The sequence below is a fragment of the Dipodomys ordii genome, unplaced genomic scaffold (assembly GCF_000151885.1).
Source record: "Dipodomys ordii isolate 6190 unplaced genomic scaffold, Dord_2.0 Scaffold17, whole genome shotgun sequence".
Lineage (NCBI taxonomy): Eukaryota > Metazoa > Chordata > Mammalia > Rodentia > Heteromyidae > Dipodomys > Dipodomys ordii.
Window position 1 is genome coordinate 2,348,108 of NW_012267233.1, and position 23,789 is coordinate 2,371,896.

The window sequence follows — 23,789 nt, forward strand, 5'->3', positions numbered from 1 at the left end:
TGTTCTTACAAATAAGACCAATGAGATTCACAGTGACCTCACACTTGCATAACTATGTACCATGTATAACACAATGCTTCTTGCTTGAATTTCCTATCATTATAGGGTCCCTAAGAATATAATATCAATGAGCTTAAGTTTTTCCAACATATAATCTTAACTATAAACCTACTCTGTCTTCAAGGGAGATAAAGCTGAAAATAAAACATTCATCAAGACCTTGTGCAACAAGACAAAACACTGGACAAAATGAGACAAGTAAAGAATTTGACAGGGATGATGGAGTATCTTATATGATGTGTTAAGGAGTAATGCAAATCCATTAAAAGGTGTTAAGCAAAGGAGAAACACATTCAACTGTACACCTTACAACATCTTTCAGACACTTACATGAATGGTTGATGAATTTGAGCTTTCTTACCTTACTGAAGCTAGAGAAAACTGTTAAGAAGCCTGGGAATGTGGCTTAGTGGTAGAGTGCTTGTCTAGCATGCATAAAGCTATCAGTTCGATCCTTCAGTACAACATAAACAGAAGAGAACAGAAGTGGAGCTGTGGCTCAAGTGTAGAGTGCTAGCCTTGAACAAATGAAGCTCAGGGACAGTGCCCAGGCCCTGAGTTAAAGCCCTAGAACTGGAAAAACAAGCAAACCATCAAACAAACAAACAAAGCAGAAATCCATTAGGAAGAAGTTCCAATATCCCATGTGTACCATCATGGGGAAAAACAGCAACACTGTAGAAGAGATTTTTGAGAATTAATAAAGTGCTAAAGATGGTCAGAATATTTTATCGTAATCTCCTCTATGAATTCAATTTGCATGCAGAAACATATTTTTATTGAGATGTCTAATCTTGGAATCAACTTAGAATATCTTATTTCATAGTTATTTGACTTCCCAGTTATAATACAAGAATCTTTCCCTTTATTTCTCTTCTACTGCTTTCCTATAACAGCAGACATCAAATTAGTTATTTCTTGAATATGCCATGGAAACAGAGGAAGATTTCAGCTGAATACACATTGTGAAGATTTTGAGAGTTGTCCAAATCTTTTTAAAAAATTAGGTTAAGAGTTCATATTATAGATTTGATTTAAGACCATTGGATTGGGTGAAATAAGCAGCAGAGAAAATCTAGACCAAGAAGAAATCAAGATGTAGAGGTTGTTAATGTTTTGCAATCTGGGATATAAGAATGAACAAACAAAAGAAGCAGAAAAGCAAGTAGAAATCAGTATCAGAAATCAGTATCCTGGTAGATCAGTTGGTAGATCTCGAGGAAAAAATAATTCTTGTCATAAAGACTGCTAAAAGGTTGAGTAAGGTAAGACATGCAAGTGTATCTCAATATGGGACTCTACTGGTGATTTTAACAAATTCCTTTTAGTGTCAATGTGAAAGAATATGAGAAAATGTGAGCATTTCATTGAATACATAACCCATGAAGTGTTTTGTTTTTTTGCCACTATACCAGTATATCAGAGATTTTTTTTTTAACAGAAGAGAGATGCTTATTCACTGAGATAATTACAGATTTGAAACTGTTCTCTATTCTACTAATGGGACTGCATATTTTTAGCTATGGCAAGTTGTTTTCTCTTGACATATTTATACTTAATCTACCAAAAATTTCAAAGATCTGACTCGTGTTTCAAACATTAATTCATGCTAGCTTTTAGTAATGGACTAAGAAGAAATATGCATGGCTTTGAGGAGTGATCATTTATCTTTTACCATGGAAAATAATATGAGCTTGTTTCCTTTATAAGTGCTAATATTTTGTCCTTTATAATATAAGTGCTAATGTTTTGTCTAAAAGGAAATTTATTCATTTTAAGTAAGTATTCTTTTCTTTTCTTTCTGGAACATGGACGCTTATAGTTACACCCAATAATCTAAACCTACTGCTCACCCAGCTACATACAATCTATATTAGCTTGTTGAGATTGTGTGCAATAATCTCAAATCTTTCGGAAGAGTCAGCAGAAAGTATTCTGATAACCTTGCACATTTCTGTGTAGATCAAGCAGGTGGAATTTGGCAGTATAACTTGGCTCATTGCAGAAGATCCTTGACTTTTTGATAGAATAGTGATAAATTAGCAGCTGAATGAGGAGTTGCCAGTAGACCTTGTCTCATTTATCACCTTCTAGTTGCTCCTTCTTGGGGCAGAGTTGCTAGCATATACTATTAAAACTGATTGGCTGTAATTTAGAGTAGGTTTCTCAATGGCTAAAGAGACTTTCATTCCTTAGCACAAAACCTTGTGTACAACAAAGGTGCTGAACTTCCTGCTTTGTAAAAGTTTTTATCTTTCAACTGTCATATGGCCTCTTTGGTTTGGTGTCCTCTATGATACAAAGTATAGAAGCAGATTACTTTATACTAATCTAAATTTCTGATTTGCATAAGTAAGACATGAACTGAATCCATTTGTTATTACCTTAACAACCAAATCAATGAAAGTGTGACAAACAAATCAATCTATTTGTGACAGTGAAGATGCCTATCTTTTTTTTTATTATCAACTTTGCGTGGCTGATGAAAGATGATTTGCCTCTGGATGGTACCGTAACTCATTAATGCAATATCCTGGTGCTTATTTGGCCTATATAGTAAAAGGGCTCTGTAGTTGGAAGACAATATATGTAACACTAATATTTGCAAACTCTATATTTTGGTATCATGAAAAATATATATTTTGATGAGTTCACTAAAATGTCTGTATTATATATAAAGATAAACTAATAAGATGCCTTTTTATATTTATTATTATTATTATTAAGTGGTTGTGCTAAATAGATGATACTTTTGAATACTTATCATTGCACAGTTTTATTTCAAATCTAGTATACCCATTGTTGTAAAACCCCAAGCTGATTTGCTACTGAATTACAGTATACAAATATTAAATATGAAGACTCATGTGACTTTAAAATTTGCTTCGGCATGGTTACATAGGCAGATCCCAGATGAGAATCCAGATAGTTTAATTTGTGAGTAGCTATATAACCATGAAAATCTTCCAAATATTACCATTTCATTGGGAGCCAGAAGAAGCTTTACAGGCACTGTACATTGAAAGTTCTGCTTTGCAAATGAAATAAGCAAGGAAGAAACATTTTCTTTCTCACATTTAGTTCATGTAACTATTTCCTACAGATATTATTTAAGCTGTTCCCTTGTTATATTCTGGCAAGAGCAGCTCCAATATCCCTAGGGATTATAGACATTAAACCCATGACATTGCTTCAGAATACCATAACTCATTTTTGTAGGTTATAATGTCATTTTTTATTGAGATCTAGGTTTGGTGACAATCTATTTTATAGTTTTTTTGCAATTAGTAGTTAGAGTACTGATTGAATTGTATGATACAGGCATATTCTCTATCTTGTCTGAAGTGATTATTAAAAATTTGTATCTGACCCTTTCTGGATTGGATTAAAATAGTTTTCTGCACAAATCTAGAAGGCAATTACTGTGGTATCTTAACAATCTGGAAAGATCAACAAATTCTCAATTAAAATTTGCAGGCTCAGTAATTTTATGACTATTTCTATGGGCATTTAAAACTACTTGAAGAAGTAAGTTCAGGTTTTATCAGTAGGTTAACTCTTGGGAACAAAAGCCCATATTTGTTCAACTTTTGTCAAATACGATGTTGTCATGGTTCAAAGCCCCTAAATTAATTTTATCCACTGTGGGCTCTGACAGTTCAAGCTCATAGGTTTATGAAAGACTGTGATATGCTACCTTTTGCATGATCTCTGGGAAAAAAATACAAAAAGGAATTTTATTACTTTCCCTTTCTAGCCCGACTTCTTCATACAATACAACATTTTTCTTAGAAAATTAATTTATTATAGCCTACTGAACATTGCATATACATGGAATTATTTTATCAGTAAAATGTATAATTTAAGAAATGAACATGTTAAACTTATGGTTATAGTTATCCAACTTTCCAGTCAATTGTATTTGCATATATTTTATAGAATAGCATGTTTTGGGTTTTTTTTTGAATTTCTTTTCTTTTTTTATTGTGAAAATACTGTACAGAGGGGTTACAATTACACGGGGAAGACAACGAGTACATTTCTTATCAGGCATTGTAGCCTCCTCCTTTGTTTCCCCTTCCCATCCCTTCCCAATCTCCCCCTGCTCCTCCACCCAATCTTCTGGCTCCCCTTCCCCCCCCCCCCCCCCCCCCCGCCTTTCTGCACTAAAGTTGTAAAGTTCATTTTCGACATAACGACTTGTACATCTCATTGTTGCAATGGGTCCACCTGTATCCCTATTTAAACGATTTGTTTTTCCCCTTCCCCTCCACAATAGAATAGCATGTTTTAAGGTTTCATTGGCTGCTATGGTCTTGTAAAGTTTAAGCAAACCTTTTCAAATATTATTTTTTAATTCCCTAACAGCAACAAAGATTTGCACAAAATCCTTTAATACAAAACCATTTTTGTGAGTTTTAAATTAAACATATCTAATTTTCCACATAAGTCAAAAAGCCCTTAATCATAAAACAACATGTAAGTTTAATTCTTCAGTTTAATGTTTTTAACTTTATTTGGAGTTTTATGCACTTGAAAATGACTATTAGTTGATTAATTCAATGGGTTTCTAGGCTCTAGAGGGTTTTTTTCACCTTTTATTCAATTTCTAAATTCCCATTAATCATCTTAGTGAAGTTTAATTAGTATCACTTTATGAGCCTGACAAGGAGGACTTATGTGCATAGTTCTCATCATTTTTTATTTTATCAATGTACTTTTAGCCAATATTTCATTAGACACAGTACTGCAATTAGAGAAAGACAATATGACTACTACATTACTACAATGATGACAAGTACCAGACTGCTATTAATGTTACTTGTTTTATGTGCAGTAATGACTATTGGCCTCACCTTGTGCTAGATATTTTAAGTGTCTGGTTTCTAATTCTCAATAGTAAAAGAGATTAGATGTTGCTTAGTTTACAAAGAAAGAACTGGAGTATAAAGATTGGTAACTTGCCAAAAATTACCTTCATTGTAAGTGGAAACAATGGATTTTGAGCCAATTGGTTTGATTCCAAAAATATGTTCTAATATATATGTAGAAAGGTATTGCAATTGGCTATGGCCAAACTTCCAATGTCTCTCTCTCTCTCTCTCCCCCAAAAAACTTCCTCTAACATAAACCTATATCCACAATAATTAACAATTTGAGCATAACATCAAAATTTCTCTTATAGACATTCCATTCCTTTACATCCATACCATTGGCAGTTAATTTTTTTCAAACTTAAAACTAATCATTCCCTTCTAAATATTTTATTTCAAATGAAAAACTATACAAAGTTAGATGTTTTTAAAAAGTCACTATTAACCCTATTTCCCATTTACACTTCAGTGGCCTGTTACCAAGATTAGAATCTGGGCCCTTTTAATTTAAATGATTTAGTATACAAATGATAATTTTTGCATGGGATATTAGTTCTTTTTCAAAAGTTTGCATTCAAATTTCTACAATTCTCTAATGGCATTTCTATTGCCCAGCAAAAAATTGATATAGAGGAAGTGGAACTGTGGCTCCTAGAGGCAGAGAATTAGATTTTAGCAGAAAAGCTGAGTTCAAGCCCACAACTGCTTAAAAAAATGGTATTGAGCTAGTTCAGTTTTTAAACTTATCAATTAGTATAATTAAAGGGAAATTTTCTATTGGGATCACAAAACAGATAGAAATGTCTTTATTTACATTTCATAAGGCAGAAAGTAATAATTGTTTTCATGGAGTTTATATTTTAGATATTTACCTTAGTTGAAAAGATAGAGAATATAACTTAATAACTTCAAATAATATAATTTAGTGACTAATACTGTAGAATGTTATTTTAGTCAAAAGACATGTACAGAATACCCATCCATAATGTCCAGTTTGTGCCAAACAGTTGGGCAGTTGGGATAGTTTATCTCAGGGAAATGATAGCTTCTCATAGCTGAAAGAATTCATAGGACTAATCTACAGAAATTTCAATTCAGAATAAGTATGTGATATTTCCTAGAAGAAAGGGAAGAGTAAATGTTGACTAAACGTGGGTTGAGAGACCTTTGTATGGGAGATAAGTGTTTCTTTGGAAGGATGGGGACATCTGACTAAGTCTAATGCCATCAACTAGTAGAAGAATGGGTATAGATAAATTTTTGGCTGTTGCTGTTGGGTATACAGAGAAAATAAATAAAGAAGGCTGTTATTGGAAAGACAGAGTGGCTGAATCAAGATGGAGAGAGATTGGATACAGAATTTGCCTATCATAGATGAGAAAGAAATTTCCAGACCGAACATATATAAACATCGATATTTGTCACTTCAGCAAATGACACATTCAAAAACAAAAGGAAGCTTAAAGTATAAATGTTCCATTAGAAATAAAGATACTAATGCCAAAGTGAGAGCTACTGAGAGAAATTCAGAGCTGTTACAAACAACATGGGCTGAAGGTGTTGTGGAAGATATTTTTAAAATATATATATATATATATATATATGATATTTCCTATCATATGTGTGATTATCTATATAATATATACACATGCACATATGATAGGTTATTAATTATACATTGATACATGTCTATAGCATTAACTAATATTTTTCACTAGTGGTGGTGATGGTCGTGGGGCTTGAACACAGGGCCTAGGGATATTCCCCGAGCTTTATGTACAAAGCTAGTGCTATACCACTTTCAGCCATAACTCTACTTCTGGTTTTCAGAAAGTTAAGTGGAGTCTCACAAACTTTCCTGCCTGCCGTGGATGGCTTTGAACTGAATCCTCAGATCTCAGCCTTCTGAATAGCTAGAATTACAGATGTGAGTCACCAGCACCCAACTTTACCTAGTATTCTTAATTGTATTTGTCTCCAATGCACTTTACTCAGAATCTCATTAAACACTACTACAGAGCCCAGTGTATCTACAAAAGGGCTGTTCAGGGGGAAGAATAGCATGAGGTAAGAGCACAGGGAAGAGAGCATGGGCAGGATATAGTATGTGAATTCTGTGGTCAATTACAAAGTATTTTTTGCATTTACTTAGACATAGATGGAAAGTCATTGAAGCATTCTGAACATGGACTCTTCAAATAGAAAGATATATAGGAGACCATTGCATATTATACCTACAAAGGATTGTCTGTCTCTGACTTCCATATGGGCTCTGGGGGAGTAAATTGGAAGCAGAGTGCTGAGTTTTCTGAGATGCAGTGCTTCAGATCATCCGTCTTAATTTTCATTTTGTAGAGCAATTTTTATGTAAAGAAATGTGAATAAGTCAACAAAACAATAAAATAAAAACAAAAACCTCACCAAAATAATCAAGCGAGAGAAATAGGAGCAAGGAAAGAAAAACAGGCCATAGTTAGGACTGAAGACATTTTTAACTAATAAACATGTTAAAATTATGTTGAAACTTGGTATGCAGGACATTTGCTTTTCAGTCATTTTATAACACATTGACTTTCCCCTAAAAGTTCTACTTGCAATGTGCTTGTATTTGGGACTGTCTAAAAGTTCACATGCACGATCATAATATGTTTTTCCTTCAATTGTAATTCTTTTTTCAAAAGAACAATATTTCTTAATTGTAACCATAGCTTATCTACTTTAGATACACTAGAGTTTCTATGGAGAAATCAGGAGGGGCTACTTGGCTCCTCTCTATCTGGTACTTTACTTTTATAATCACCTAACATATTTCCCCTTACTGTAAGTTCCTCTTTAAATGCTTTGGATTTCTTAGTCATACTTCTTCAGGATACAAGAGGGAGAAAGTCCATATGTTATATAAAGTAAAAGAGACTTAAAGAATCTTCAACCTCATCCATCTTGAAAACCAAGGGAAAACAATAGTTTCTTACTCACATTCATTCAGAATGTAGGTCTCTGAAGACAAGAGCTAGTGGGTTTTCCCTGAGTGGCAATGTTTCTTTATGAAATGTAAAAACGATACTGAACTGAGTTTTGTTGTTGTTCCAAAAAATTGGAGACACTGTACAATTGTAGGAACAGATTGTGTGTCATTTCTTTATGTCTGGCTGTGGTTTCCTCTCTGGACTTCTCTCAGCTTCCATGAGAGAAATTTGGTTTGCATTCTTAGCATTGCCTTCAATGTGTTCTTGTTTGTTTTTATAGCACTTAGTACATTCCATAAAGGATGCTATATAATTTACATGTTTATCCTTTTGTTTTCTACTCAGATGCACAGTACGTGTTACAAAGTATAATTTCTATTAATCTAGCAAAGGTTTAAAATACAACATCTTAATTCATGGTGATATATTTTAGATGCTTAGCTTTCTGCCACATAGTGAAATTTGAATTTATTTTGTTTTATGTTGATCACTTGTTTGTTCTTCAAGCAGACTTGTCCAATAAACAAAGAAGACACATTCTGAATTTAATTTTATTAGCAGAGTCAGTAATGAAAATGTAAAATGTCTTAACATGTATTGTTGGTAGCAGGAATGATTCATGTCTATTTGAATGGCTCAGCCACAGGGAAAGACAGTTAGGACTCAGGTCTTGGAACATAGTACACATCTGACACTACTGCTATCAGGTATCATATATCTCATCATTTGCATTCTTTTTGAATTTTCCAACTTTTTATCATAGAAATCCCAAGGACAGAATAAAAGCTAGATTCATCTCTGAAAATGCTTTCTTCCCATATTTTAGTTAATTTACAGAACATAAAGAATTATTAGAAAATCAAAAGGGAAATAACTAAAGTGGTTCATTTTCATGATTTATCTCATCCTTTCACAACTCTAAAGTCTCTCTGTGATTCCTAGAAGTATATTTTAATTAGTATTAGGCAAACAGAAGATACACCTATTCTGACACACACACACACAAAAGCACGCGTGCATGCATTCACATGCACACACACATACACACACCAATTCCTTAAACCTCTAGCTCTCCAAACTTATATTTCTGTATATTCATTGTGTTTGATTGTGCTATTTTCATATATAATGGAAGAAGAAAAATTATCAGAAAGGAATGTTAATGATCTATTGGTGTCTACTAAAATGGTAAGCTGGCTTTAGTCCTTTATCTCCTTGATGTGACAGCATATTTATGGGATTGCATGTGACTATCTTTGCATCCCTGGAATAAGTCCCACTTGATCATTTCCTGCAATATTGGATATAGTTTTCTCATAATTATTGTTACGGATTATCCCTGTTCATCAATAATACTTATTTGTAGGTTCCTTTAGTGTCAAGGTAGCTATTTCCTAATAAGTGCAGAAGATTAGTCACTCTTTCAATGTTTTAGAATGGTTTGATAGGAATCAGTTCTGAGATTATTTTAAAGTAATACAATTCAGTTGGGAAGCTTGAGTAGTACACATTTTTAAATTGAGGAAATGTTCTTAACTACTTAAATGCTTTGCTTATTACTTGTCATCTTTTTTCTGTTTTATTTTCTTTATTGTTATTGTAAAGGTGACATATAAAGGAGTTACAGTTACATAAATCATTTCCTTGTGACCAATGTCACCTCTTCTTTCATTTTCTCCCACTTTTTCCCATCCAACCCCCTCCCTCACAAGTTGTATAATTCATTTTCAACATAGTGTGGGTGAGTATCACTGCTGTATTTGTTCACACTATTCCCACTATTTCTGTGTTTCCCTGACTCTCTCCAAAACAGATAAACTTACATATAGGGAAAAAAGGTATAAAAATGAAAAACAGCAACAAGAGAGAGAAAAAAAGACAAAATAGCAAAACACCTTTTGTATTCCTCATTGTTCAATCAAATACATGTCTAGACATTTATTCATTTAAGCTTCCAGTTTTTTGATGACATGCTTGTTAGTGGTAGTTACTAGTCCATAGTATTCTTACCATAAAAGCTTATTTATGATTTTTATTTGATTATTCTCTCTTTTTCTTTCTTGATCTTGTTAAGTTTCTTGATTTTATTCTGCAAAACTTTTAAACACAGCTTTATTAAGACATGGTTCCAATAACATATAGTTGTTAGCATGATCACAGTGTTGTGCAACTACCATTATCGAAATAACTGGAATAGCTACTACCAATAGAAATAGTTTCATAAAAATGTGTGAAAAGGAATAATTGCACACTGCTGGTGGGAGAATAAATACCTATTCTGAACAAAAAAAAAATATGTGATTTTCTAAAAAGAGAACTACCAAAGGTCTAGCAATTCCACTTCTGTGTATATGTGTAAGAAATAAAATATATTAAACATATAGTTCCTTCCTCATAATTTCACAGTAATATTCAAAATAGCTAAGATGTTGAATTGGTTTATGTCCATTAATCTATTAATGGACAAGTGCATAAAGAAAATGCAATATATATATATATATATATATATATATATATATACACAAAGTACTAGTATTCTACCATTTTAAAATTACTTTACAATTTTTTTTTTGGTTGGTCATGGGACTTGAACTCTGGGCCTGAGCACTGTCCATCACCTTTTCAGCTCAAGGGAAGCACACTACATCTTGAGCCACTGTGCCACTTATGGTTTTCTTGTGATTAATTGGAGATAAAGAGTCTCACAGGACTTTCCTGCCCCAGATGGGTTTGAACCATGATCTTCAGATCTCAGCCTCCTGAATAGCTAGGATTACAAGCATAAGCCACTGGCACTTGAATTTATTTCTGAATTTAATTATCCCTTTCTTAACATTTATAATAATGTCCAAACTGATCTCACATGCCTCAGGTTGTACTACCTCTAATCTATAAATTCTATTACAGGCATGAGTCACCGGTGCTGGCACCAATGTCCTTTTGAATTTGTCTGTGGATGCAAATTTATCTTCTGAATTTCCTTTTTGAGTTCATGTTTTCTCATGAACTTAACTTCCACATATTTGTATTAACTTCCACTTTTTTGTGAATTTTTTGTTAAGACTTCTTTGTGGCCCAATATGACACATCTTGTATAAATTGTACATATTCTATGTGCAAAGGTATATTTTCTATGTAAATATACATATATATATATATATTAACTCCATTTAGTTTTCATAAAGACTATTTAGTTTTCATAAAGACTCTCTTAAGAGACTCTATGTTGGGCTGGGATTGTGGCTCAGTGGTAGAGCGCTTGCCTTGCATGCATGAGGCCCTGGGTTCGATTACTCAGCACCACATAAGCAAAAAGAAAAAAGCCAGAGTGGTGCTGTGGCTCAAGTGGTAGAGCGCTAGCCTTGAGCTGAAGAACTGAGGGACAGCGCTCAGGCCCAGAGTTCAGGCCCCACAACCGGACCAAAAAAAGAAAAGAGACTCTATGTTATCAATAAGTTAGAAAGTGGCAAACTGCCTTCTCTAACATTTTCTTAATTCATGGTTATATTCAGAATTTTAAACATGATTAATGCAAAATACTAGCTTCTACACCTGTGGAGCACCCTATATTTTCCTTTCCTATTTAGCTTGTAGTCTCATCTGTGGATTTCTTCCCCTTCCCTTATATTTTGTAGTGTTCTATTTGGCATTCCTTTATATCTTTTATAAGAGTAATGCTTTACATTTCCGGACTCACCTTACCTCTTACAATATGCTGTTTACTACTGCCTTGCAACTCCTTTCCATTCCAGGCACCTTTTCCTGCAGCCTTGCGTCTGATATTTAATAAAGATGCACTTCTTGAGTCTCCATCATCCCCTCTCTTCCTTTTAAAGTAAATTCTTAGAAATTAAGGAGAAATCCTTCTTGACTTGTAAAATAACTTTAGTAATCATTATTTGGAAATGCATGTGCATTGGATTTAGAGTGGTTGGATGGAGAAAACCAATAAAATTCCATTTTTGTCTAAGACATAATGAAAAGAAAACCTGGAGTATATAGCAATAATACTACTGGATTCTCAGAGGAATACATATACTCTTCCATCTTTTCCTGATAATTTTTTAATTCAAAATTTCTGGAGTACAAATTTATTACTAAAATTATTGTGGAGAGAGCAAATTAGAAAAGTTTCAAAAATGTCAAAATTACTAACATACCATATAATTTGTATATTTTGATTTTGGAAATGAACAATTAAAATTTCATTTATCTCTCTGTCAGTCACTCTCATAGTTCACTAACAGCTTTTACTTGTTTGTTTGTTTGTTTGTTTTTTGCCAATCATGGAGCCTGAATGCTGGGCCTGGGTGCTGTCCCTCAGCTCTTCAGCTCAAGACTAGTGCTCTACCACTTGAGCCACAGCACCACTTCTGGCTTTTTCTGTTTATGTGGTGCTGAGGAATCAAACCCAGGGCCTCATGCATTCAAGACAAGCACTCTACCACTGAGACACCTTCCCAGTCCTTGCTTTTATTTTTTAAGTTTCTTAGAGATACAAAGTGGTACATCTTTTTATCAAAGATGTTTTAATTTAATAAATATAAAAGACATTTTATTTAGACTATAACAAACTTGATAGTTGAAGAAAACTAAGCAATAGATATAAATTTATATATAAAAGGGACACGATGATTTAGTTTGATACTCTTCTTTCTAAAATCACATTTCATTATTTCTTCTGGTAATAAATTCACAAATGAGAACTATATCATGCTTATTGCTATGCCTTATTTGACTTAGCATACCATATGTTTATTTTTGAAGTCTTTCTAAGTTTTTGAGAACTCTAACAATTATTTTTACTGATTTCACAAAATAGTTTTAAAAATAAGCTGTGTTGCCATCAGAATAACTTAAGAGATTCAATTGCAATGCACATTTTCCTAATTTCCTAGCCAAATTTCTGAAAACCATTTTTTCCAGTTTATCTGAAAATATATGACTGTGTGCATATGTTAGATATTACCAGATTTCCTAACCTTCATAATGGAGATTAATGTCACATTGTCTATCCTATTTTTTAGAAAGTGAGAAAAAATCTTGAAACTTATTGAGTGTTCACGCTCTAGTGGGTGTTTTACTCCTGCTCTGTTTCCTCTTACCAGATTTCAGTACACATTTCATTACTACAGCAATCCAAGTAGAGGCACATTAATGAAATATTTATTTTCATATTTAGAAAAGAGCTTCATCTAAGTAACACCAATAGAGTTCTTTTTGTTTATGTTTTGTTTTGTTTATGTTTAAATATTTCGGGTTGTGTGATATTTGCTGTTTCTATTATATAGGATTTGTTAAACAAGATTGTTCAGTTGCTGTGTGGTATTTTTATATTTGCTGTTTTTTCCAAAAAATGTTCATATACTAGGCAAAGACGAGATTTAGCAGAAAATATTTCTAAGCTATGAATAATATTTTTTAATTTTGCATATTTGTTATGATTTTGTTATTGTTTTCCATATTTAAAAATGCCCCCTGCAGTTCAAATTAGAAAGCAGAAACATTATTAAAAGCTTAAGCTTGGTTATTTGTATAAGAAATCTATATTATTAAACTTAGAATGTAGCAGTTAGTAATAGGAGTTATCAAGAATATAAAATTATCCCCAGATCAAAATATGAAGGAAACTGAGGCTAATTAAGAAGTGTTTTTACTTTACTTTGAGAAAATATTGAGTCCCTTTAAGTCTGTTTATTTACTACTCCAAATCTCAAAATTGTATGAATAGAGCTACTTTTTAATTCCCCACTAGTCCTCAACTTCTACCTTAAAGAAAGGAAAAAAGTATTGCCACTCCCCAACACAAAAATTACAAATGAATAAGCAGCCCATGCTTAGTGGCCACATTCATTCAAAGATACCCAAATGAAGAAGAACATTGTGTGTTTTTTTTTGAATCATCCTAAAAGATCTATCTGCAGCACAATTTTGTACAAATAAAAGTATTTTCTTTATTGGAGTTTCTAGCTTCCATCACATGCCAAAAACAAAACAAATAAAAAAAAACCCCACAAAACCCTCTCTCAACTTCCAATCAAATTCTTTTTGAGGAAAATTCCATCTGATGGGAACACTCTTTCCCTAAATTAACTTTTCCATCAGTCATTGTTTCTTTGATCCATTTTCAAATTTGCTTCCTTCAGTCTTTTCTGAGCACTCACAATTAAATCATATGTTCCCCACACTATATGCTTTATTTCATTGAATACAAAATATGGACTTTTCTTTTGTACTTCAAAGTTCTGTAAGTTTTCCAATTCTCTTCCATGCCCAGTACATAAGAATAATTCAATAAATAGTAACTCAATTATTTTCTAAATCAGAGAACATCATCATCTGTATCTAGTTGTTTCAAATGTTTGGGAATACCATCTTCTGTGGTTTCCCTCCCACCCCCCAAATAAATGGTCCTGTACCAGTGACCCTATAGCTTAAATGTGATTTTTATTTTCATTTATATCTCATAAAATGTTCCTTATACCTTCTGTTCAAAATCTTTGTCTTTGCCATAAGTCAGATATCTGGAACTAATCATGAGAACTTCATCCGTTCAGTGTGACTATAGCAGAGATAATTTATCTTTCCTTTAAAAAAAAAGTACTTTGAGATTTAGTCTCACAATGTTGCTCAGGTTGGCATGGGAATTCTGAGCTCAAGTGATATTTGTGCTTCACTCTTCCAAGTAGCTAGAATTAATGTTATTTACCATGGTACCTGGCTAAACAAGATAATTTTTTCAGCATTTCTTTTCCACTAGAATGTCTAGGACTCTATTCAAACTCCTCTTTTTCCTAGATAATTGAAGTCACTTTTTGAATCCTTATCTTTGTGGAATTCACTGATGATCCTTCTTTCTTCCAGTTAGCTATTCTGTTGTTAGAGTCTTCCTTAGCTAATTTCAATATCCAATCAGACTTTGCGTTTTCCCATATGTTTGGTTAAAATTCACAGTGCTATTCATAGTACAACAAATCTGTTGAAGTGTCAATGTCCCTGCTAAGCTAAACATTTATGACAATGCCTGTGAGATACCAGTTCATTTATTTCATACACCACAACAACCATTTGGTACTGGAAAGAACTGAATCTGTTATTATTTTTCTTTATTAGGACCTTCATTTTCTTCTCCAATCACATCTATTGGGACCAGAGATGTTACTTGCATACAGAATAAATAAATAAATAAATACAACCAATCATAAAATTAACACCACCTCTTCCCCAAGCAAGTTCAAACTTTCAGAGTAGGAGAATAAGGCCAAAGGCTGTCAGGAGAAAATGATTGCATTACAGGATCCATGGGAGAAGAAAATAGATAATGGTTAGAAATGTGGGCTATAGTTACATCAAAATGATCTAGTTTGGTATTTTCTGGACTATGACTTGCTTGTGGTGTATTTTAAGCAGAAAAAGCAAGGCAGGATTTATAGTTTGATGATATCCTTATATTTCTCTATTATATAAAATTGCTAGAACTCTGCTCAGTGTTTACTTGGGCATCTAATCAAATTGTGAAAAGTGTGCTTTTAATTTCAATGAAGGAAGTTTATACCTGTCAAGTATTCATTCTACTAGGAGTAAGGGAAGCTAGTTTCTGGTATATTTCTTCTATTTTTTATACTTTATTATTTTTTTATACTTTATTATTTTTTGGCAGTCTTACTGTTAAGGCCTTGAGTTTGCTAAGCAACCACTGTACCTCAAGAGTTACAACCCATGTAGTCTTTTCATTATTTTTAGATAGTGGCTTGTGTTATGCCTTGGTCGGTCTAGGCATCTGTGATTGTATTCAAAAGTTCACTGAAATGGGAACTCAAATAGGTTTTGCCTGAATTGGCCTCCAATATAACCCTCCTACTTTTTTTTTTTTCTTTCATAGTAAATTGGAGATGTCTTTCAAACTGTGATCCTCAGATTTCAGCCTCCTGAGTAGCTAGGAGGTGTGAGCTAACAGGTGTGAGGCACAAGCATCCAGCCCTTTTCTTTTCTTTTAACTGATTTTGCTCATTAGGGATTATGCCTTGCTCTGTTTATGAAAACTGTTCAATTACTTTACTCATAATAATTTCAATCACAAATTATGCTCTAGATGAATTTGCAAGATCTTTAACTTTTTCAGATAAATACATTTTTAGAACTGGAAAGACATCTTTAGAAACAAGATAAATACCCAAATTATTTTTACATTTTTTTCTCAGATATATGTGGCACAATGTCAACATTCTAGTTGCAGTTAAAGTATTTATAATCATACTTTTCATTTTGTGAGCTTTTGTGCACCAATCAACATAAGAGTAATTGTCCAACAGGCACTATCTACATATTCTGTCAATAAGCACATATAACACATACACCCATAGATAAACACACAAATGTACACACAAACACATAAATATACAGAGAAACACACACATACATATGTATACAAAATATCCCTATGAGGAGGGAGGAATTATTAGCTCCATTATAATAATAAATGTATTGATGGAATAAATAAGTTGCCAAAGCTATAAAAGTCAGGAAGATGTAAACCTGGATTCTAAGTTTTTGACCTTCAAAGTCTGAGTTCTCAACAAACATATCCATATTTTGCATCTGAGAATGCCTTTGCAAAAATTTGCAATTCTATCAAATGATTGAAATGTTTGGGTTCCTTCCCAGTCATCGAAGCAATGCTACACAGCTGGGTTCTGGATTGTGAGTGTAGTGAGAAGTTATTTTTATGATTCACAAACACACCTGTATTCTAATAAGCTCTCAGAAAGAATGGGAAAGGGTCAATGTTCTTTTCCACTAAAGTAAGATCACAGAACATCATGTTTTACCAGACCCAATGAGTTTCTCAGCAATATGCAGAAATATAGATGAGAGAGAAGTAAATAATTGACTCTGCAAAGTATCATTAAATAATTAGCAGATTCCAAAAGTCTATAATCTCACCACTGGGTCCTGAAACACTACCAGAGTGACTTAATTTCAGATCCATTTTGTTCTTTTAAATTGTATTGTTTCTATCATTTTGTTCCAATGCTGGTCAACTTGTTTTGCTACTTTGATTGCATAAAGGAATAAACATTTGGTTTTATCTTAAGTACATTTATGCCACATTAAAATAAAATTAATTGAAGTCCATATTGGGAGCCTGTAAGTTTCTCTTTGTCTGTTCAGGTCCTCATGTAACTAGTTGGTGGTTAGCATCTTGTCAAGCATATATACTAACTTTTCACATGATAAAGATAGTTCGTTGATTAATGCTTCTTGTTTATTTTCCTCATTTTGTTTTATTTTTATTAATATTCCGGCATGTAAAAGGTAAAGCAATTCATTATCATTCACCTTCTTGTCTCCTTCTTATGCCTCTTCCATAAATCATCTTTTTAAAATCTTATTTCTATGAAATAATAGCATGTTTCTTTTCTTTTTAGTTAAATCTTTGGAAATACAAATCTTCCATTCTGTGGTATGAGAATTAAACAAGTAAGCAGATAAGACAGAAATCTGAGTAAACTGAATTTCTGAAACTTTTTTTTGTTTTTATTTTTGTGTTTTTTTTTTTTTTTCATTTTTGCCAGTCAGGGAGCCTGAACTCTGGGTCTGGGTGCTGTCCCTCAGCTCTTCAGCTCAAGGCTAGCGCTCTACTTGAGCCACAGTGCCACTTCTGGCTTTTTCTGCTTACATAGTGATGAGGAATCTAACCCAGGGCCTCATGTATGCAAAGGAAGCGCTCTACCACTGAGCCACTTTCCCAGCCCTGTTACTAAAGCTTTTTAAAATCACTATAATTTAAATTTGAGCTTTGTTGCCTGAGAAATCCTGTTTCCAATAAGGTGCTAGTTACTACCACAACTTTGTCCATACAACATATATCATATAACGCAGCAGCTTAGGCTACATTATGAGAATGTTTAATCTCAAACTATTTCTTTAGCATAATTTTACTTACTTATTTATTATTTTTTGCTGTGCTATATTTTGAATTTGGTTCTTATGTTTGCTAGGCAAACACTGAAGAATCATGTTCTTACCTCAATTTACTGATGGTAATTTTTGAGACACAGTCAATCTACCTGTCTAGGCATTGTAGAGATGATTATGTTATGTTTTTCTATCCCTAAGATAACCAGCTCTTCGATTAGAAAGGATCTTATGAAATTTTCTATCCATTCTAGCCTCAAACCAAACTCTCAACAATTTCAATCTCTAAAGTAGTAAAGAGCCAGACACTGGTACCTCATGTCTGTAACCCTTGCTACTCAGGAGGTTAAAATCAAAAGATCACTTTGGAAGCCAGCAAGGGCAGGAATGTCCCCCCCCCAGATTCTTATCTACAATTAACCACTAAAAAAAATAAATAAATAAAGTGGAGCTGTAACTCAAAGTGGTAGAGTGCTAGCTAGCCTGCAGAAGAGAAGACCCCAGGAACAGTGCCCAGGCCCTGACATCAAGTCCCATGATGGAAAAACAAGCAAGCAAACAACCACAACAACAAATACAGTGGGGTGGGGGAGCAGTAAATATGACAAGGCTGAGCTTCCAGCATCTATCTAGTTCATACATTTATTTTAATTGAGACTATTTCTTAGTGGATTTTGAATATCGTGTAACTTTTCAGAGATGATGTAGTGTTTGTAGCGTTTAGTTGTGCTATTGCTATTGAGCTCCAGAATTGGGATAAAAAATGGTCAAAAATATTTTAATGTAAAAATAAAATGATCAAATTAGAATAAGGTTAAAAATCAATTTCTTAGCCGGGAGCCGGTGGCTAAGTAATCCTAGCTACTCCGGAGGCCGAGATCTGAGGATCACTGTTCAAAGCCAGCCTGAGCAGGAAAGTCTGTGAGACTCTTATCTCCAATAAAACACTAGAAAACCGGAAGTGGTGCTGTGGCTTAATTGGAGAGCACTTGCCTGAGCTGAAGAGCACAGGGACCACGCCCAGGCCCAGAGTTCAAGCCCCATGACAGACCAAAAAAAAAACAATAAAATAAAATAATCGCTACCCTTTACCACCACGGCTCTTCTCTTCCTATTTCATTCTCTTTACCTCTATCTTTTTACTAGTGATATGGAATTTGAACTCACAGCCGCATACTTGCTAAGCACAAACTCTACTGTTCAAACATGCCTACAATCCTTTTTTTTTTGGGGGGGGGGTGGTGTCCGGTCATGGGGCCTGAACTCTGGGCCTGGGCGCTGTCCCTCAGCTCTTCAGCTCAAGGCTAGCACTCGACCACTTGAGCCACAGCGCCACTTCCGGCTTTTTTCTTTTTGCTTATGTGGTGCTGAGGAATCGAACCCAGGGTCTCATGCATGCAAGGCAAGCGCTCTACCACTGAGTCACCTTCCCAGCCCCTTACAATCCTTTTTTATGGAACTAGATTGTGTGTGTGTGTGTGTGTGTGTGTGTGTGTGTGAGAGAGAGAGAGAGAGAGAGCACCCTGGCCACGGACATACCTGGACTCCAATCTTTGTATTTTTCATTTCCCACTACAGCTAGTATGGTAGTTATATATTATTATACACATATGAGCTGAACATCCCAAATCTATATTTGGAATGGCATCAAACTATGACCCTGCCCAGTCTTACCTTGCTCTTAGCTTCGAATATAGATATGAACACCATTCCTTAGACACTTTATATACTTAATAGGAATCTACAGATTTCAGAAAAATACTGGAAATCTTTTGCTCTCATCCATTTCCAAGTTCTCCTTCCATCCAAGGAAAAAACCATAATATTTTGTAATAATTACTGTTTACTTATGTCTGTCATTAGTATGCATCCTCTCCATAGGCAGTAATTGGTCCTTCTCATGTGCTATTAGAGGAAGAAGTAAGTCATTTGATACACAGACATTACTTACATTGTTTTGTATTAGAAGCTAGGTTGACTATTATGCATTTACACCATACATGACATTAGTTGAAAATCTTGATGCTTTCTCTTAAACTGCACTTCAATGTTTTGTTTTACCTACAGCTGAATGTGGCGCGTCTGCAACAAACAATGAAGGAATTTTGCTCTCTCCAAATTACCCACTCAACTATGAAAACAACCATGAGTGCATTTATAGTATTCAGGTTCAAGCAGGAAAAGGAATCAATATTTCAGCCAGAACATTTCATTTAGCACAAGGAGATGTTCTTAAGGTAGGTAAACTTAGACATATTTGCATTTTCATTGTTTCACTCAGCTACACACCAGCAAATATATTGTCTGTTTATCTTGCTTTAAGTTCATTCTTTTATTCATATGTGCATATTGTTATTTACTGCCATGCTTCTATTATAATTTTAATTGAAGTAGAATGTGTTGCTACCAATGTTTATTCATAAGAAAAGGTAAAATTTAATTTTATGATACATGAATTTTTATGCTTTGATAATAGCAAAATAAAACTTTCCTGAAAAATATCTCATCCAATAAACATTATATGTAAAATTTAATGAAAACACTAATGGCCCTTTCTTTACAAAAAAAAGTGTAATTATATATTTGTATTTGATATCTATTAAGTAAGATTATATCTGTTGAGATAGAGAGAATGCTTTGTATTCAGCACTGTTAATTTCATAAATGCATAAATTAACAAATAAATGTCTATAAGTTTTTAAGTATTAAGTTTAAAGTTGTATCCAAGTGACCATGGATCATTCCTATCATCCTAGCTATGTAGGAGACTAAGATCTGTAATTTGGCCAGGTGTAGATAGCATCATTGATCTTCATCTCAGTATGTCGGAGGGTGAGGTAGGAGGTAAGTCTGGGCTACACAGTGGATTCCAGAACAGTGTTCACTATTTTAAACAACCCTTTCTCAAAAACAAGTAAGATAAAATATAATCACAATTTTAACAGTAATATTGTATGAACTATTACTAAAAAGTATTACAGAAGCTGGGTGCTGGTGGCTTACGCATGTAATCCTAGCTACACAGGAAGCTTAGATCTGAGGATAGTGGTTCAAAGCCAACCCGAGCAGGAAAACAATCCATGAAGACTCATGCCCAATAAACCACCAGAAAACTGGAAGTGGTGCTGTGGCTCAAGTGGTAAAGCGCTAGCCTTGAGCTGAAGAGCTCAGGGACAGTGCCCAGGCCAGAGTTCAAATCCCAGGACTGAAAAAAACAAAAACAAAACAAAACAAAAAACAAAAACAAGTATTAAAGGTACATTGTAATCAAATAACAATTAAATTAACTGATAATTAGATTATATAAGAACCAGAGCAATAAATAGAGCTTTTAATTTCTTAATTGTTTTAACAATTCTTTTGAGCTATCACATAGAATTACTATAAAGCTATTGTTCTAGAACAGCCAACTACAGTTGGCCACATCACTTCAGGCTAAAAGTCAGAATGGATTCACTTTTGTTTAAGATCCAAGTCTCAAAATAAAACCAAGTTTTTCTCTGTGAGTTTTTTGCAAGACTAAGAGTCAAAGTGACACTCATATTTGCCAAATCCTGGAAGATCAGTTGGCATGAATGGGGGTTATTTGCCCTAATGGTTATTTGTATGAACTAATCTGAATTGGATTTACATTAAGCAACTCAGATTATTTTTATTTTTCTATCAGAATTTCCTCATTTTACAAGAAAAATAATTTCCAAATGATCTAGCTGGCTTTTTTGTCTTTTGTTTGTATATTTTTCAGACTTTCTTGGCTACAAACGCAATCTCCCTATGAATGAAGAATTGCTTGAGTCTAGCACAGAGGAACTGCAACTATTTTGTGCTGTTGTTGTTGTTTTCTCCTTTAGCAGAGGTTATTCACCTAGTAGTCATATCTCTGTTGTGGAAATACTATATCACCATGCATGTCTACTGAACTCCATGTGCAGAGATTATATCACATGGATAGAAAGGTTAATTCCCAGTACAAAGGCTGTGTACCACAGAATTCAGCAAGCACAGCATGTAGATATGGCTTAATTTTGTTTTGCTCATTATCTAGATTTAAGTAGAAATTGGTTGTATAGGTTGTGTCTCTAAGTGTTATCTATGAGTAGCACAAACATTTTTGTCTAGTATTTTAAAACTACATATAATTAGCACAGAAGTTGATCATATTATTAGCATATAAGTAAAATTCTGATACAATCATGCATTTAATGCTGTACTTTCTAATGATTAACATAAAAAAGCAAGATTTAATTAGGAACTTCATTTGATTCTCAGAATCATAATTTACATATATAAACTTGAGAAAAATAATGAAAGCATTCTAATAGAACTCATTAGTGATGTGGCACTTATAATAATGAATATTGCATATTTATTATTAGTTGAAATAATATGCTATGACTTCTTAAAATCAGAGATGGAAAATAAAGAGTCTATGGGCCAATTTTGGTTTGGCACCTGTTTTTACTTTACAAGAGATGGTGTTTTCTGATATTGCTTAGACTGATTTGGATCTGATTTGAGGCTGATCTTGATCATCATCTTGATCTTGATTGTCATCTTGATCTTGATCTGTACTCAAGGAATCCTTTTTGATCATCCTCTTAATTAGCTGTAACTATAGGCATGTGACACTGTGCATCTTCAAAATTGTTTTGTAAATAAAATTTTGGCTTCTTCTGAGCTTAATTTGCAGAGGTGACAAGGGTTAAATTACCCTGTAAGGCCCAAATGATCTGACCTTTTCAAAAAATAGAAAAATATTTTAAAGTTTATATTCTTAATATCAACAAAAGTGATATTTTTAAAAAGCCTTACAAGTGGATGTATACAGTTACCAAATTTGTTTTACAGCTGGATGAAGATTTTTCAGGATTTCTAAAATCTCTCATACTAATCACAGACATTTGTCAAATCTTCTGTTGTTTACATTCCTTACTCACTTCCATACTAAGGGTTATGAAAATAAATAGTTTTTCATAAACCACTTAACCTTAATATGGAGTTGAGGTTTTAACTGTGTTTTATCATCAAACCTCCTGAAGAGTCCACATTTACTTAATTAGAGTAAGACATATTACATAGCTGTTTCAAAAACTTGAATCATTGAATACAAACAAAAAGTCTGTACTCTGTTTGATACTAATTTTAGGAAGAATATAGTATTTCTATAGAATAGAGCACTTTCATTTAACAATTACATTTTTTAAATTTGAGCAACAAATTAATTTCTAAATAAAATTATATTTAAATTCCCAGATCAGTGTATAAAACAAATAAAAAAAGTTAAAAATTCTAATATCCAAAAGGAGAAATGGTATGGAGATTTGAATTGTTATCTATAAGTATAGATGTAATTTCTTTTTCCCTCTTTTTATTTACTTTCTGATTTTAGAAATAGATGACACCTTCTTTTTTCCTCATTAACAAACAATTAATAATTTTTCTTCTAGTAACACATTTATGAAATGTTGATCATATATTTATGGAGTGTTAACAAGGACTTTGTCCTTAATAGATTTAATCTGCAGAGCGTATTTAATTTTAGGTCTTAATCAGGTTCAAAAATTAAAACATGACAGTGTCAAGTTTTAATTCTTGTGTAGGACAGCCACATAAATTTCAGCCCTTAAGCTTACTGGACTCTCACAAAAGAATGTCATTAACATCACAGATATTTTCAATACTTTTAATCTAGGGCTTCAAAGTATTTCCTTATAATTAAAAAAGCAGGGGCTGGAGAGGTGGCTCAGTGGTAGAGCTCTTGCTTTGCATGCCTGAGGCCCTGGGTTTGATTCCTCAGCACCACATAAGCAAAAAGAAAAAAAAAAAAAACGGATGTAGCGCTGTGGCTCAAGTGATAGAGTGCTAACCTTGAGCTGAAGAGCTGAGAGACAGAGCCCAGGCCCAGAGTTCAGGCCCCATGACAGGACCCCCCCCCAAAAAAAAATTAAAAAAAGAAATGTTGCTGGATATC

At 33.5% G+C, this 23,789-nt stretch overlaps 1 protein-coding gene across 3 annotated transcripts in view; it reads left to right on the top strand.

Moving 5' to 3' along the window:
• Csmd3 (CUB and Sushi multiple domains 3) overlaps nucleotides 1-23,789 on the top strand; it is a 929,488-nt gene that overhangs the window by 634,619 nt on the left and 271,080 nt on the right. For all 3 annotated transcript variants that reach the window (XM_013012565.1, XM_013012564.1, XM_013012566.1), the window contains one exon: nucleotides 19,886-20,055. In XM_013012565.1, coding sequence (XP_012868019.1) covers nucleotides 19,886-20,055 — 170 coding nt within the window. The remainder of the gene's footprint in view (nucleotides 1-19,885; nucleotides 20,056-23,789) is intronic.